This window comes from Littorina saxatilis, linkage group LG17, assembly GCF_037325665.1.
Source record: "Littorina saxatilis isolate snail1 linkage group LG17, US_GU_Lsax_2.0, whole genome shotgun sequence".
In the NCBI taxonomy this organism is placed as follows: Eukaryota; Metazoa; Mollusca; class Gastropoda; order Littorinimorpha; family Littorinidae; genus Littorina; species Littorina saxatilis.
In genome coordinates this window covers 68,935,036-68,950,717 of record NC_090261.1, presented here as the reverse complement: position 1 = coordinate 68,950,717, position 15,682 = coordinate 68,935,036, and the positions used below count along the sequence as shown (strand labels likewise).

General features: G+C 40.5%; 1 protein-coding gene across 2 annotated transcripts in view; it reads left to right on the top strand.

Moving 5' to 3' along the window:
* The first annotated feature begins 482 nt into the window (after positions 1-482).
* LOC138952325 (cyclin-dependent kinase-like 1) overlaps positions 483-15,682 on the top strand; it is a 97,281-nt gene continuing 82,081 nt past the window's right edge. For both annotated transcript variants that reach the window (XM_070323965.1, XM_070323964.1), the window contains exon 1: positions 483-977. In XM_070323965.1, coding sequence (XP_070180066.1) covers positions 916-977 — 62 coding nt within the window. In that variant the 5' untranslated portion in view covers positions 483-915. The remainder of the gene's footprint in view (positions 978-15,682) is intronic.

The window sequence follows — 15,682 nt, the reverse complement described above, 5'->3', positions numbered from 1 at the left end:
CGTCAGAAAAGAGTCGAGATATGTTATGCCTGTATTGCTCAGCCTGGAAACTCCGCGACAAGGGCCTCGTAAATTCAGTTCCACTTTTCGATGAGAGTGACTTGGGCGTGATTGCTCAGGCCTGGTTCAGTCGACGCTACTCGGTTTTGTCCCGTAAAGAACGGGTGGAGATTTCTCTCTCTCCCCCCTTCTCCGTCCTCTCTTTCTCTTTGTTTGAAGTTGGCTGTTGACAAGAAACTTTGGTCGGGAGGGAAGTGTAACACACTATCGATATCTCGATGCCCTGTGTGTTTCAAGCATATCAGTCCGTAAGGCACGCGCGATATGCCCCTACCTCATTGGTCGGAGTGAGATTTGCCACCTTCTGATTGGCTGCGAAATAAAGGCGGCGTGCACAAAGCGAGGAGGAAAGGTGGGGGGAGGGGCGGGAGGGAGGGGGATTTCCAGGAGGGTGGTTCCAGTCAACAGAATGGAGGCGAGCGACAACGGATGCTGTTGACACGAGGCGGGTAGCGTAGGATTCCGCGTGCAAAATCATTTCCACCCATTTCGCGCGCTAGCCATGTCCCCTGTCACAGACAAGCGCCGAGCCGCGGCGAGCGTTTGGTGAAAAGCTGAATAGTTGAACAAGTGACAGTCTCAATATTGTGATTAGACAAAGCGCTGTCTGGAACGGTGTGCTCGTAGTGCCTATATCCTCTCAACACTTCATAATATTATGTTTGAACATTGGCTCAGGAATATGAGGCGTCTTTCCTGCTGTCTACGTTTCAATTGAGCGGGGCGGTGTTATCGAGTCTACTCAATACCTATCATTTAGCCGACTCCCGGTGAAAAGGTTTACGGGCTTTCTGCTCCCGTGAACATTTTATCTCACCTGTGTTTCGTGCGTGGAGTTTGTTTTTGCACCTGTGGATGCACGCGTCTTACAAGGGTTCCACGATGAGGCACTTTAATGCCTACTGGAATTATCTCAGGTAAGCGGCTTTGTTTTTTCCTGGTATGAAACAAGGTAGAGTCTCATCTCTTTACCTGTAGTTAGTCAACGGTGCCTGTTGAAGTCTTTGTCACTATCAAGTGAGTCAGTGTTTCACTTTATTTGTTGGTTCGACTTGGATTGAAACAAAATCGATACTAGTGTATCTAGATACTCTGATGAGACAGGTACGTTGTTTTGTACGCTATTTATTGTACGTTGTTTTGTACGCTATCTATTGTACGTTGTTTTGTACGCTATTTATTGTACGTTGTTTTGTACGCTAGTTATTGTACGTTGTTTTGTACGCTATTTATTGTACGTTGTTTTGTACGCTATTTATTGTACGTTGTTTTGTACGCTATTTATTGTACGTTGTTTTGTACGCTATTTATTGTACGTGGCTGTTTAAAACAAATGGACATCAGTGCGTCAATATATTCTAGTTACACAAGCAGGATGTTTTGTCCGTTGGTTTACGTTCTTTGCGTTTAAAAAAACCCCGACACCAGTACCTCTAGATATCCTAGTTAGACAAGTGGTGTACGAGTGTTCTGTTTTATTTCATTATTTTATCTTACAGTGTAATTGTAATTACTTTCTGCGCACCAGCTGCAAATGACATGATGTCAAGGAAAAATTAAATGTTCACTGTACAGTGATCCCAAAACAGATGGACTGTAAACGTTCCGAAATTCAAAATCATCAATTTTAAGTTATTGGAACGTTTCATTTGTGACAAAGCAAAACAGTACAATCAAGGGTACGGTCTTTTAAGTGGACAAACAAACAAACACTTATTATACAGAAAATGAACTTACCTGAGAAAATGTTCCAAGTCTCTGGCGAGAACGATGTCCATTCATTGGGTCAAAGATTCTATGATTGTAATGATTTGTTTTTCATATAAATTAAGCGTTCCAAAAACTTACCATTCTTGTTTAGTGTTCTTAGATATTTTGTTTAATCTACTGTAGTTATTGTAGCGTGATGAAGAACACTGCGTCGTTTTAAAGAAAATGTACGAGCTGAATGTGTGATGACTCTGCAGCTGAGACCCTCTGGCCTAACATTCTTCACAACCAGTCAGTCTTGGATTTTTTTTCTCACTCATTTTTATTTATTTTTGTAGAATTGGTTTAAAACAAACTCAAAAGTGATCGACAAGAAGAAGAAGAAACAAACTCAAAAATAAAAATTAAATACCTATGGATACATTGTGCCCGGACGTTGTAGCCTATTAATTGTTGCTATTTATTTTATTAAATGTTTTTCTGTGTGTATGAATTTAAGACAAATATTTTTCATAATGGAATAAGAAAACTGTAGCCATCTTCTTGTTTTAATTTGATTGGTTTGTGTTAACTTTGAAATAAAACAAACAAGAAAGGTAGGTTGTTGGAACGTTTGTTATTGACAAAACAATACATTCACAGATATTTCGACCCAACGGTCTTTTAAGTGAACAGACAAACAAATATTCACACACAACTTATTTTGATAGAATCAGTTTACGTCCACTCGTCCCAGTCATATGGGCATACACGGCAACGAGGTTGCTGACAAGGCAGCAAAGGATGCTCTAGAGATGGCGGTTCCTCGTCTCCCTGAGCAGTCTGTTCCTTTCACTGACTTACGTCGGAAGACCCTTTGTTACAGCTTGAAACTCTGGCAAGACCGTTGGTTTACCTGCAAGGAAAATAAATTGTATAAAACGCTTCCTGACCTGTTAAAGCCACTTCCTTTAGTAGCTTCAAATAGAAAAGAAGAAAGTGTTTTGGCCAGGTTACATACTGGTCACACTTATCTAACACATGTTCATCTGCTTAAAAGAGAAGAGGCACCATGGTGCCACGCCTGTGATACTGGTTTTACTGTGAGTCATTTTAGCACCGAGTGTGCTGATCTGTATGATCAACGAGAAAAGTATTTTGGCACCTCGAGCTTGAAACGTATTTTTACAGAGGTCAGCTCTACAGGTCTTTTTGGGTTTTTAAAGGAATCTGGTCTTTATTTTAAGATTTGAATTTTAAAACTACTTCATTTGTTTGACATATAGGGTTTTGCTTTGACTTTTTTGTTGACTTCGGGTGACGTTACTGATTTTGTGTATTAGAATTGTCTTAATCTAAATATGTGTAATGATTAACTTGTGGGGCCCTGGGCCTGTATTCTTGAAACAGCTGCAACATTGTGTCCTTTAAAGTCAAACTGTCGTTTAACTACCGCCCGGTATTTATTTTTACTGCCCAGTAATTATTTATTTTCCCCCGGTATTAATGTGTGTCTGGCGGAAGGTCGGCAGGTACCAGAATTGGTTATTTTTAGAATAGGAGGTTCCTCATGCTTGTTCCTCTCTACAAACAATATTTGAACAAGATTTATTCTTGAAAAAGCTGCAACTCATATACTGGCCTGTAAAACTACTTACGCTCAATAAGTCCGCCAACTACTAAGTGTTATTTATGAAACACCGGTAAATCCTTACCGGGTTGTCTCCGAGCTGTAAAGTTAGAGGACCCATCCCCCTCCTGTAAAGTCGCTACCTGTCAGTAACTTCACCAACACTGTCCATGTCATCTATTTCATACGTTATTAAAACCGTCAAGTTTGAATAAATCTTGTTCTTCTTCTTCTTCTGCGTTCGACGGTTGAATAAATCTTGTTCAAATATTGTTCGTAGATTTATGTCCCTCGTGGACACACATTGGTGTCATTTAAGCACCAATGCATTGCGGTCAAATACGAGATTCTGCTCGCGAAAGATTTCAACCGATGCTCGATCATAACGGCGAGTTGCGAAAGCGTGCTAGCGTCTTGTTGAATGCATTACAGTGTCGAGTGTTTGGTGTCTGATTCCGTAGCCAAACTGTTATCGAATTTGCCAGATGCGCGATTAAGTCGAGTTCAAATTTCCATCAGGCCTTACATTTTTTTTATTCTCTTTGTAATTTGTTTGTTTTTGTTTATTTTCTTCGTGTGCAAGAGAGTACCAGTAATATCAAAATTGATTTTAAAAATTAATTTTAGGCGAGAATGATTTTTTTTAAAAATGTTGGTTAACATGATATTACCGTTAACTGCCTTGTTTACGCCCACCCGCCCTATGCACCAATTTTGCCCAAAAGTGGGAGGTGGGCGTTTACTAGGTACTATGCCCTTGGCAGGAGCGGTTCCTTAGCTAGAAAAACGATATTTTGGTCATTTGTCATAGAAGTGTTCAAAGGATGCGTTATTGCACAACCCCCCCCCCTCTCTCTTTCTCTCTCTCTCTCTCTCCCTCTCTCTCTCCCTCCCTCTCTCTCTCTCTCTCCCTCTCTCTCTCTCTCTCACACACACACACACACACACACACACACACACACACCGGCACACATACGCACACTAACACACACACACTAAAACACACACACACACAACACACACACACTACACACACACACACACACACACACACACACACACACACACACACACACACACACACACACCCGTGAATCAACCTCTTCAGACATCACTTCCCGCCAAAGATGAAGGTTTGAAGATGAAGACCATTGTTGGAGCAGTCCGCGGTACAAGCCATCAACAACTGTACGACGAGTCAGATCTTTATTTTACTTTTAGAGAGGCGTAAACGCCAAAAATTGATATTATTTCACAAGATTGTACACCGTAAGGTGCCAAACTACGTACTTGTGATATTGTCACCATTAATATCAACTAATAACCCATATCGCCAGCGCAGCCCTTTAGATAGGAAAGTTCCATCGTTTAACACTGAATTATACAGAAACTCATTTCTCCCATCTACAACATAACTCTGGAATTCTTTACCAGACTACATAAAACTTAGTGAGTCCCTTAGTGAATTCAAGCACATTTTGTCAAAAAACGATTTAAGTCTGCCGTGTTATTGGTTTTCTGGAGATCGCATATCACAAACAATTCACTGTAAGCTCAGGCAATATAAGTGATCTTAATAACGATCTTGTGAGACGACACGTTGCTACAGATGCATCTTGTGACTGCGGATTTCCGTCCGAAACCGTAAAACACTTCCTATTAGATTGTCCAAATTATCGCGAAGCACGTCAAGAAACCATACATACCCTCCCTAACCACAGTATTCACCTCCCCCACCTTCTAAATGGAGACAGACAGTATTCTCTAGATTTGAACAGGAACATTTTTTCCATAGTACACTCGTTCATTGAACGTTCAGGCCGCTTTGGGCAAACCAGAATCAATGCTCCACAAACCGGACAACAACTTTAATTTCTGCACAACTCCTACCCATCCCTCTTCTTTTTATTCATTTTCTTCCCCTCCTTCCTTCCTCTTACTGTCTTTCTTTATAATGATTATGCAACGTTTATTATGTTATTAATAGATTTGGTTTATTTAGACAAATTGTTCAGCCGTTACCGCCTTACGTTGTAATATCCATGCAGGAACACCACTATAAGCTTCTAGCTTGTTGCTGTTACCTGTGTCTTTTGTATACATGTCATGATTGTAACATTTGTTGAAATAAACTTATGTTTAAACCAAAGATGAAGCTTTCGTTTCTTCTTTTTCCTCCCAGTCAAAAATGTATTGCGATTCTCTAGCCACTCTAGAAACCTTTTTCTGTCCAATTCCCGAAGCATGTCTAAGGAAAGGAAACAATTGAAAATCAATAATAACAGTAGACTGAATAATCTTTATTTATTTTCCTTGTCTACTCCACTGGTCGAAACTGGGGGGTGGGCGTTTACTAGGTATTATACCCTGTACACCTGCATGCAACTGAGGTTAAACAAAACAAGAAATTCCTACGAGGTAGGAAAAACACCCCCGTCAAAGGGAAATAACCTTCTCAGTTGGTGGCAGTGACTGAGTGAGAATGGTTATTTCCCTTTGACCATGAAGATGTTCCTCTATAAGTCCTTGTATAATTGTAATCCACCAATAACTCCCTAACCGTGTGTTTGACTGGTCCCAATTTTTGTAAGGACCATCTCAGGAATGTATAGAACCTGTTCACCAAGTTTGGTGACGATCGGTCCGTTCATTCTTGAGATCTATATGCGAACACAAACACACAAACACACAAACACACAAACACACAAACACCCAAACAAACACATCGAGCGAAACCTATACACACCCCTATACCGGGGGTGTAAAAATGTCTCCCCGTGTTTTTATTTCATTCAGTTTGTTTGGGTTGTTGCTATTGACTTTGAAACTGACACGCCGGCGAAAACGCCGGTAACGCGTGCGCAGAGAAGAGCAAGCATCGGGAATCTTCCATTCTAAAATTGCCCCCCGCGGGTTAGGGGGAAGAATTTACCCGATGCTCCCCAGCATGTCGTAAGAGGCGACTAACGGATTCTGTTTCTCCTTTTACCCTTGTTAAGTGTTTCTTGTATAGAATATAGTCAATGTTTGTAAAGATTTTAGTCAAGCATTATGTAAGAAATGTTAAGTCCTTTGTACTGGAAACTTGCATTCTCCCAGTAAGGTCATATATTGTACTACGTTGCAAGCCCCTGGAGCAATTTTTTGATTAGTGCTTTTGTGAACAAGAAACAATTAACAAGTGGCTCTATCCCATCTCCCCCCTTTCCCCGTCGCGATATAACCTTGAACGGTTAAAAACGACGTTAAACACCAAATAAAGAAAGAAAGAATTCTAAAAATAACCAACACTGCATGGTATGCCGACCTTCCGCTAAACACACATCATGAATACCGGGCAAAAATAAATAATTACTGGGCAGTAAAAATAAATACTGGGCAGTAGTTAAACGACAGTTTGACTTTGAAGAACACAATGTTGCAGCTTTTTAACCAGCGTGTCAGTTTCAAAGTCAATAGCAACTACCACAAGGAACTTAGTCGATAAATATCGACAGGGGGCCGACAAATGGTTTAAATGGGAAATGTGTGTATATGGGTGTGGGTTTGAAACAAACAAACAAACCAACCCATGTGAACCCCGGGCCGCAGGCCTTCGATGTAGTGATTGAAAAAAAAGGATGTTCTCAAATGGTTCAATTCTCATTTGGTCTGATTCTCAAATGGTACCGGTATACTCCCCCCCCCCCCCCCCCCCTGGCCGCAGGCCTAGGAGTAAAATTTTTATAGACACTGACCTTCTTCCCAGGGGTCATTGACCCAGTTTTAGCTATGAGAGGTGGTTCGCCCAGAGGCTGTAGAGTATACTGGGGCGGTCTCTTTGATGTCTTGAGAGGAAACTTGGCCAGGGTAGTACATGCACCAGAACTGGTGGACACCAAGGACAAACATGAAATCGAAGCAGTTTGCTTTCAGAGAGAACGGTCGTCAGCAACTCAAACTTCTCTGTTTTCTTTTTTTTTTTAAATCTGACTTTCTTTGTGGCCCCCTGACTCCGCCCCCCTCCCTCTGTAAGGACCCCCCTCCACAAGGACCGATTTTTGTCAACATTTTAAAGGTCGCTAGAGAGGGGTTCCACTGTATGACCTAACCGCTACTGGCAGACAGCCTCAATCTTCACGCGCAAAGACGAGATTAATAGGTGCTCGGTTTTGGTATTTTGAATTACATTACATTAAACCTTTGTTGGGTTTCATGGTCATGGCAACAGCCATAATAATATTACATGATGTATAATATCATATTTCAGCATATGTGAATTACATGTCATCATACTAAACTGTCATACATTTTTATTCCTACATTATTCTGATTGATCACAACCAAACCTACTATCATTGGACACATCCAAATGCAAGCGCCTGTTCTTGACAATTTCTCTCTGATCTAAATATAAAATCAGTGCAATTTCCTGGGTCGGGCTTTGCCACAGACACTCACGGTTTGGCCTGTAGGTAAAATGTACAATGTATTTTCTGATTTGTGCACAAAAGCTTTTTTTCTTTTTTCTTTTTTTTAACATAACAATGTTTAATGTCACTGTATGTTTAAAAGACCATGGTCATATTTGTAAAAAAAATGTTAAATTAGAAAATAAATAACATTTTGGTTCATGATTTTTCCTACACCTGTGCTAAAAATAAGAAATAAAAATGTCGGGTATATAAGTCACTCAAATACAGCTAGGTATGAATGGCTCGGTTTGAGTTTGTTGCAGTTGACCCTGCACAATGCGACATATCATGTTTTTGTTGAACAATTTTGACGTCACCCCTCCCATAGGGTGACGTATTTCACAACTTCCTGTGTTACACAAACTCTGTGATGACCAATTTTGACGTCACCCCTCCCATAGGGTGACGGATTTCACAACTTTCTACAGATGAACAATTTTGACGTCACCCCTCCCATAGGGTGACGGATGTCACAACTTCCTGTGTACACAAACTGATGACGTATTTCACAACAAAATGGCGCTGCCCATGGTCAACCTCGAAACTATCCGTATAGAATGGGGGCGTCCTCGCCCCCATAAAAAGAAACAAGTCGCGTAAGGCGAAAATACAATATTTAGTCAAGTAGCTGTCGAACTCACAGAATGAAACTGAACGCAATGCAATTTTTCAGCAAGACCGTATGTACTCGTAGCATCGTCAGTCCACCGCTCATGCTCATGGCAAAGGCAGTGAAATTGACAAGAAGAGCGGTTTAGTAGTTGCGCTGAGAAGGATAGCACGCTTTTCTGTACCTCTCTTCGTTTTAACTTTCTGAGCGTGTTTTTAATCCAAACATATCATATCTATATGTTTTTGGAATCAGGAACCGACAAGGAATAAGATGAAAGTGTTTTTAAATTGATTTCGAAAATTTAGTTTTGATAATAATTTTTATATTTTTAATTTTCAGAGCTTGTTTTTAATCCAAATATAACATATTTATATGTTTTTGGAATCAGAAAATGATGGAGAATAAGATAAACGTAAATTTGGATCGTTTTATAATTGTTTTGTTTTTTTTACAATTTTCAGATGTTTAATGACCAAAGTCATTAATTAATTTTTAAGCCACCACGCTGAAATGCAATACCGAAGTCCGGGCTTTGTCGAAGCCTACTTGACCAAAATTTCAACCAATTTGGTTGAAAAATGAGAGCGTGACAGTGCCGCCTCAACTTTCACGAAAAGCCGGATATGACGTCATCAAAGACATTTATCGAAAAAAAGAAAAAACGTTCGGGGATATCAATCCCAGGAACTCTCATGTAAAATTTCATAAAGATCGGTCCAGTAGTTTGGTCTGAATCGCTCTACACACACGCACGCACGCACGCACACACACACATACACACACACACACACATACACCACGACCCTCGTTTCGATTCCCCCTCGATGTTAAAATATTTAGTCAAAACTTGACTAAATATAAAAACACGGGGAGACCCTTTTTATTTATTTTTCATTTTTTTGTTTTTAATCTCAGTTGCATGCAGGTGGCTGCTACCGCATTTTAGTTTTTTTGTCTTCTCTCTCACCTTTGTTTTTGAAGCGGGGAGCATCCTTCTTCATTGTTTTATTTCTTTCTTTTTTTAATCAAATGTTTACATGTTTAAGTTAACAAACTTTATCAATAAACTAATATCATGTTAACCAAAGATTAAAAAAAAAACATTCCTGCCGAAAATTATTTCTTTAAATCAATTTTGCTATTATAACGTACTATTTTGCACATGAAGAAAATAAACATAAATAAACAAATGCCAAAAAGTAAAAAATAAAAAAAACCACACGGACATATGGCGATTTGAACTCGACTCCAGAGCGCATCAGGCGATTGAGAGAACCGTTCGGCCACGGAATCAGTTGATATATACAGACACGGTAATGCATTAAATAAGACGCTAGCACGCTTTCACCACAAGCCGGTATGACCGAGCATCGGTTGAAATCTTTCGCGAGCGGTATCTCGTATTTGTCCGCAATGCATTGGTGCTTAAATGACACCAATGTGTGTCCACGAGGGACATAAATCTACAAACAATATTTGAACAAGATTTATTCAAAATTGACGGTTTTAGAGGAGGGCAATGGGTCCTCTAACTTTACAGCTCGGAGACACCCGGGTAAGTCCTTACCGGAGTTTCATAAATAACACTTAGCGGACTTATCGAGCGGAAGTGGTTTTACAGGCCAGTATATGAGTTGCAGCTGTTTCAAGAATACAGGTCCTGATTTGGACTATTATGGTCCGCTGGACCCGAAAAGCAACAGCTAACTAACTAACTAACGTCCACTGCTCGTCAGGAATTCTGAATTTTGGAACGTTGGCAGTCCCTTTGTTTTTGGATTCGTGTTAACTTTAGTTATTGTTTTTGAAAGCTGAATATATTGCGAATCTTTGTCGCAGGAGGATGTTTTAATGGGGTACAATGACGTTCATGGACGTTTCAATATGTATGAGCTATGCTGCAATTTCAAGTCTTAGGTGCTCACGAAAGGGTTTACTATCGATATTTTTTTTTTCATTTCTTGAAAATTTGAATACCTGACAAATTTAATATTTAAAAAAAAAGTTGTATTTTTGTATAAGAAAGGGAACTTTTGTAGTGGTGAGTTTCACACTTGGCACACACACACACACACACACACACACACACACACACACACACACACACACACACACACACACACACACACACACACACACGCGCGCGCGCGCGCGCACACGCACACGCACACACGCACATACACACACACACACACAAGCAAGAAAAATAAAGTTTAAAGGCGCACACCTTAGATCTGGCCAGATGTTCAGACTGGATCAGACCATAATTATACCCCTCAATTTGGTCATTGTCAATGTCCTGACTGCTTGCTGTGGTCAATGAATTGGAATGTTTTTATGAATTAATTTCTTTAACAAAAACAACTCATCAATGACATTTAGAAAATTAATTTATCTGTTTTAGTCCGATGTTCTCAATGAAGAATTAGTCGGTCAGTTTACCTTTGCTTTTCTTCCTTGTTTGCCTTTGTCTGTGCGTGTTCAGATTGATTGATTGTGCTATAGGCATACATATCTTTAAAAAAAGAAAAAAAGTTGGATGCTTTTTTTAACCGAAGATAGTCTATGGCCATCTCTATCTGATTGTAATACAGCCGCTGTGTAACTGAAACTAAAATTAACTGACGGAAAACAGTTCTAAAATTGTATTTGTGCGTGTGTGTATGTATGTGTGTGGGTGTGTTAAAGCACAGGATGGTATATCATGGAAAGAATGATCCGCTGCATGTCTGATCTTGTCGTTGCTCGTATCTATTACTTGATCGGTTGTCTTTGGTGTTCGTTTGTTTTCTAAAGGGATCTTTCACAAAACAAGAACACAGCTGAAACAATCTTCGCCCTTCTTTCGTCAGCAGAGATCTGGATTATGCCACGACGGAGTAGGGAGCAAAAACGTTGTCGTTGAGCGTGAAGTCGCTCCTAACGTGTAGTATTCGCTCCATTCTATCAAGGGGGATTAAGTACAGCGTGTTTGCCGGACTTGTCTAGTGTGGTCACTTAGTAATTCCCCTTCCACTGGTCAACACAGGAGCATTGGACACACTATAATGCACGGAAGCCGGACATGTTGAACGAAAACGCTCTTGACTTTTTTTTGGCGGCGAGAATATATCTGTGTTGCCGGTTGGGATAATGTTGACACGCTGCAGTTACACACAAGCCGTCTAAGTGCTTAACGGTGCTTATTGGTGTATGTCAAGTAACCTATGTTTTGGATATCACATAGGGCGACTGAGTTTGTTTATTGACAATATGAATTAGCTGCGCTCATTAAATGTAATTGTAGACGTGTTAGGTGTTGACCGGGCCGAGCCGAGCGGTTTTTGTTTTTGTTTTTGAGGCGAGGGGGGGGGGGGGGGGGGTGGTGGTGGTGCAGTCTCGGTGTATTTGTGTGTGTGTGTGTGTGAGAAGTTTATATAGTATGCAATTTGTTGAAATTTCCACTTTCGGAAGGGCAGAAGAAAAAAACAATCAACGAGTTTGGTTAAAAATGGAATGGACGGGGGTGGTTTGGCGATAGACGAAAAAAAATCAGGCATTGGTCATCGTGCCATCGTTTCCCATCGTGTGGCTGGATGCAACCTCGAACAGTTTAATATATAAAACTCCTTTTTTTTTAAATAACGCAACATGAGTTTGGTTGCTGAATATCAATGTCTTTTTCCAATTCATCATTTAGCAAGGGGGGAGAAGCTCTTGGCAAACCGGGAAAAGCAGAGAACAAATCTTGCACATTGAAACTAACGTGTGCTGGCCCTAAGCGATGTGTATTACCTCTTCCATTGGTCAGTTGCAGATGGTATTTCCTGTCTGGCTCCGAATTTATGGGATTCATTGAGTCAAGTCCGCCAGACTATTGTTTGTTTGTTGAAGTCTCGCCATAGTGGCCCGTGCTACGAGTAAATCAAATAATACAGATAATGTATTGCAAGGAAGTAAAAGAAACATGAACGACGGTAGGCTCCGCTTGAAGAAACAAATGTGATAAAAAGCTTTTGGAACCTTCTTCATTTTGCAGTGATAGACCTTAATGTAAATACAGTAATTTTAAACACGGAGACTGCCGTGTGAACGGAGAAAATAGGGTCCTGATTTGGCCTATTATGGTCCGCTGGACCCAAAAAGCAACAACTAACTAACTAACTAACTAACTAACGGAGAAAAAAAAACTTGCATTTGTTGAAGGGACGTTGAAAAAAACCAACCAAGCAACTCATTCTGGTTATTGGGCTTGAAAACTAAAAATAATATGAGCATCCCTCTCATTCAACACGTTCAAAAATTAACATCCCTACTGCATCATGTGAAGAGTGTGAATATTTTGATGAAATAATTGTTCAGATTGACTATTGTTTCAATAAAGCTTCCATGCTGTTGATTTTTAGTAAATGTCCAATTGGAAGAATGGTAATCCCGTGTAAAAGCTTGGTCAGATCTTGAATCGTTTAGAATACAGAATACAGAATACAGAATACAGAATACAGAATACAGAATACAGAATACAGTATTTATTGAGCCAAGTGACATTAAAAAAACATTTAAAGCACAAGGAATTTAGCGTAGTGTTGGTAAAATCACGCACACACACACACCCACACACACACTGACACACACACACACACGCCCACACATACACTGACATACACACCAACACACACACCAACACACACTACAGCAGTCACGATCACACCATCACACGCAGGGCAGACATGAGGTAAAACAAATGACAATCATCTATTAAAAGAAAATGTACAAGAGTGGTCTAAGATGCTGGTGGAAGGGTCTACACAGAATACACGGTAAGGACTCTGCCTTTAACTTGTGTGGAGACTTGGTGATGTTTATTACCTCTTCCATAGGTCAGCTGTACCCGCTGTTTTTCTGCTGAATTTATGGAGGAGATTCATAGAGAGAGGAAGTCTGGCAGACAGTTAGTTGTTAGCTGAATCTTGTCAAATTGTTGCTCTGCACTATTTTGATCCTCAGAGTTGAAGGAAATTGTTCCGCGGTCTCTCAAATATACCTTTTTTTTCGCACGTGAAGGTGATTCGTCACAAACACCAATGCAAAGTGCATGATTTTATAACGGGACGTCACCAAAATAGAGAGAGGATCAAAATTTAAGTCAGAAAAAAGGAAAGAGGACAACCAAAGTTACGATATTTACAGAGAGAATCGAACACACAAACTGCAGACAATTCCACCCCAACTGAACCAACCATCCATCACTCCAATCCCACAAAAACTAAAATTGATGAGTTTGCTCCCACACAGAAATAGAACGACCTTCACGCATGACCGAAAACTTGTGGCGACCGGAAAAAATAGAAGTAAATACAAAGCGTTGCTAGGGAACGGCTCGAAACAACCGCGGGCGTTATCGGCAACAACGTGGATACATGTCGAGTAATTTGATGCCGATACGACACTGCTCGCGTCATTTCGCGCATTGCTTGTCTCTGTCAGGTGATCCAAATGCTTTTTACTTGATTACTTCTGACGTGAATGGCTTGCTATAAACACAAGGCGCGTGCGGAAGCATCGCGTGCATGTTTTAAGCAAGAAGAAGAGTGTAAGAGGATAAGTAGATACAGGTACATGATCGCATGTGCACGCGCTCGCAAACGCATACACGTACGCACATTCGCGCGCACGCACGCACGCACGTACGTACGCACGTAAGCTTGCACACGCATACAAGCAAGCACGCACACACACACGCACACTCACACTCACACACACATACAGATCTATTCATTATCACGGGAAACTCTCTGTTTTGTTCTCGGCTAACTCTTTAAAAAGTACTATTTCCAACTGAAGGCGTATCTCAGTTACATGGAGAAGGTTCGTATCTCAGTTACATGGAGAAGGTTCGTATCTCAGTTACATGGAGAAGGTTCGTATCTCAGTTACATGGAGAAGGTTCGTATCTCAGTTACATGGAGAAGGTTCGTATCTCAGTTACATGGAGAAGGTTCGTATCTCAGTTACATGGAGAAGGTTCGTATCTCAGTTACATGGAGAAGGTTCGTATCTCAGTTACATGGAGAAGGTTCGTATCTCAGTTACATGGAGAAGGTTCGTATCTCAGTTACATGGAGAAGGTTCGTATCTCAGTTACATGGAGAAGGTTCGTATCTCAGTTACATGGAGAAGGTTCCTTCAATATTTGTTTAGATGCCATCAAAAGCCGGGTAAGATGTTACCGCGAGCTCGTGTGCTTGTCGGATTGCGTAATAGGCATTTGTCTTTGGTTTATTACTTAAATTATATATTACTCGATTTCTTGATTGATTGGGTTATCGATATTGTGATTGGGTTTTAATGAGCTGCTTTTCAGTGCACTCTTTTAACCATAATTATTGTATGCGGGCAGAGCACAGGAATCGCTCAACTTCGGCAGTAAGAACTCTTTGGTATGGATTTTTTCTTTCTTCCTGTTCTATTGCTCTTTTTAAAGCTCTTTCTTTTCCTGCTGTGTAATTGCATATTACACTTTGTGGCTTACCTTTCACATCCAGTCAAACATCGACTCCATTTGCTTTCATTTCTTTTTCATGTTGTTGGCTCCGTGCGCCGCGCGTATGAATAGAAATGAAGGGCGCTTGAACAAAAGGTCAAAGCTCAGGGCGAGAGATATGAGAATGGGGGAGTGATTGTGTATTGTATTCGCTGTTTTTATTTATGGAATTCTTGAGGACTTTTCCTTGGTTGTTTGGGACAACCACGACAATGTCCATGACTTTTATTCTCTTTCAGAGAACGAAATGCAGTCAGTAATATAACGGTACAACTGTGGAGTATATGACTACGCGGTAGGCCTACTCCTTTTTCTTGTTAGTCAAGACTCGCCATGGTAGAATATGAAATGGGAATTAGATTTTGTTTGTGTCGTGCAGCTATGCTTGGCGAGGTTTATTTCACGGTACAAGGGACGGATTGACTCTGATTCCGAGGTTTATAAAGTTGAGGAGAAAGTTGTACCAACAGTAAATTGGTTCCAGGGGTTGTTGGGTACTGTGTTGATGGTATTACATATTGTACGTTGGTATTAAACATTGTACGTTGCCTTTCAGGCTCAGTCAGTAGCAGTTTCACCATTTTGAACTCAAAGCCATGACGTTCCCTACACAAGGGAACGTCATGGCTTTGAGTTCAAAATGCAGTTTCGCTTGAGTACCAAGAGCAAATTGAATCCGGCTGGAGCTAGATTTTTCTTTAACTTTTGAAGGG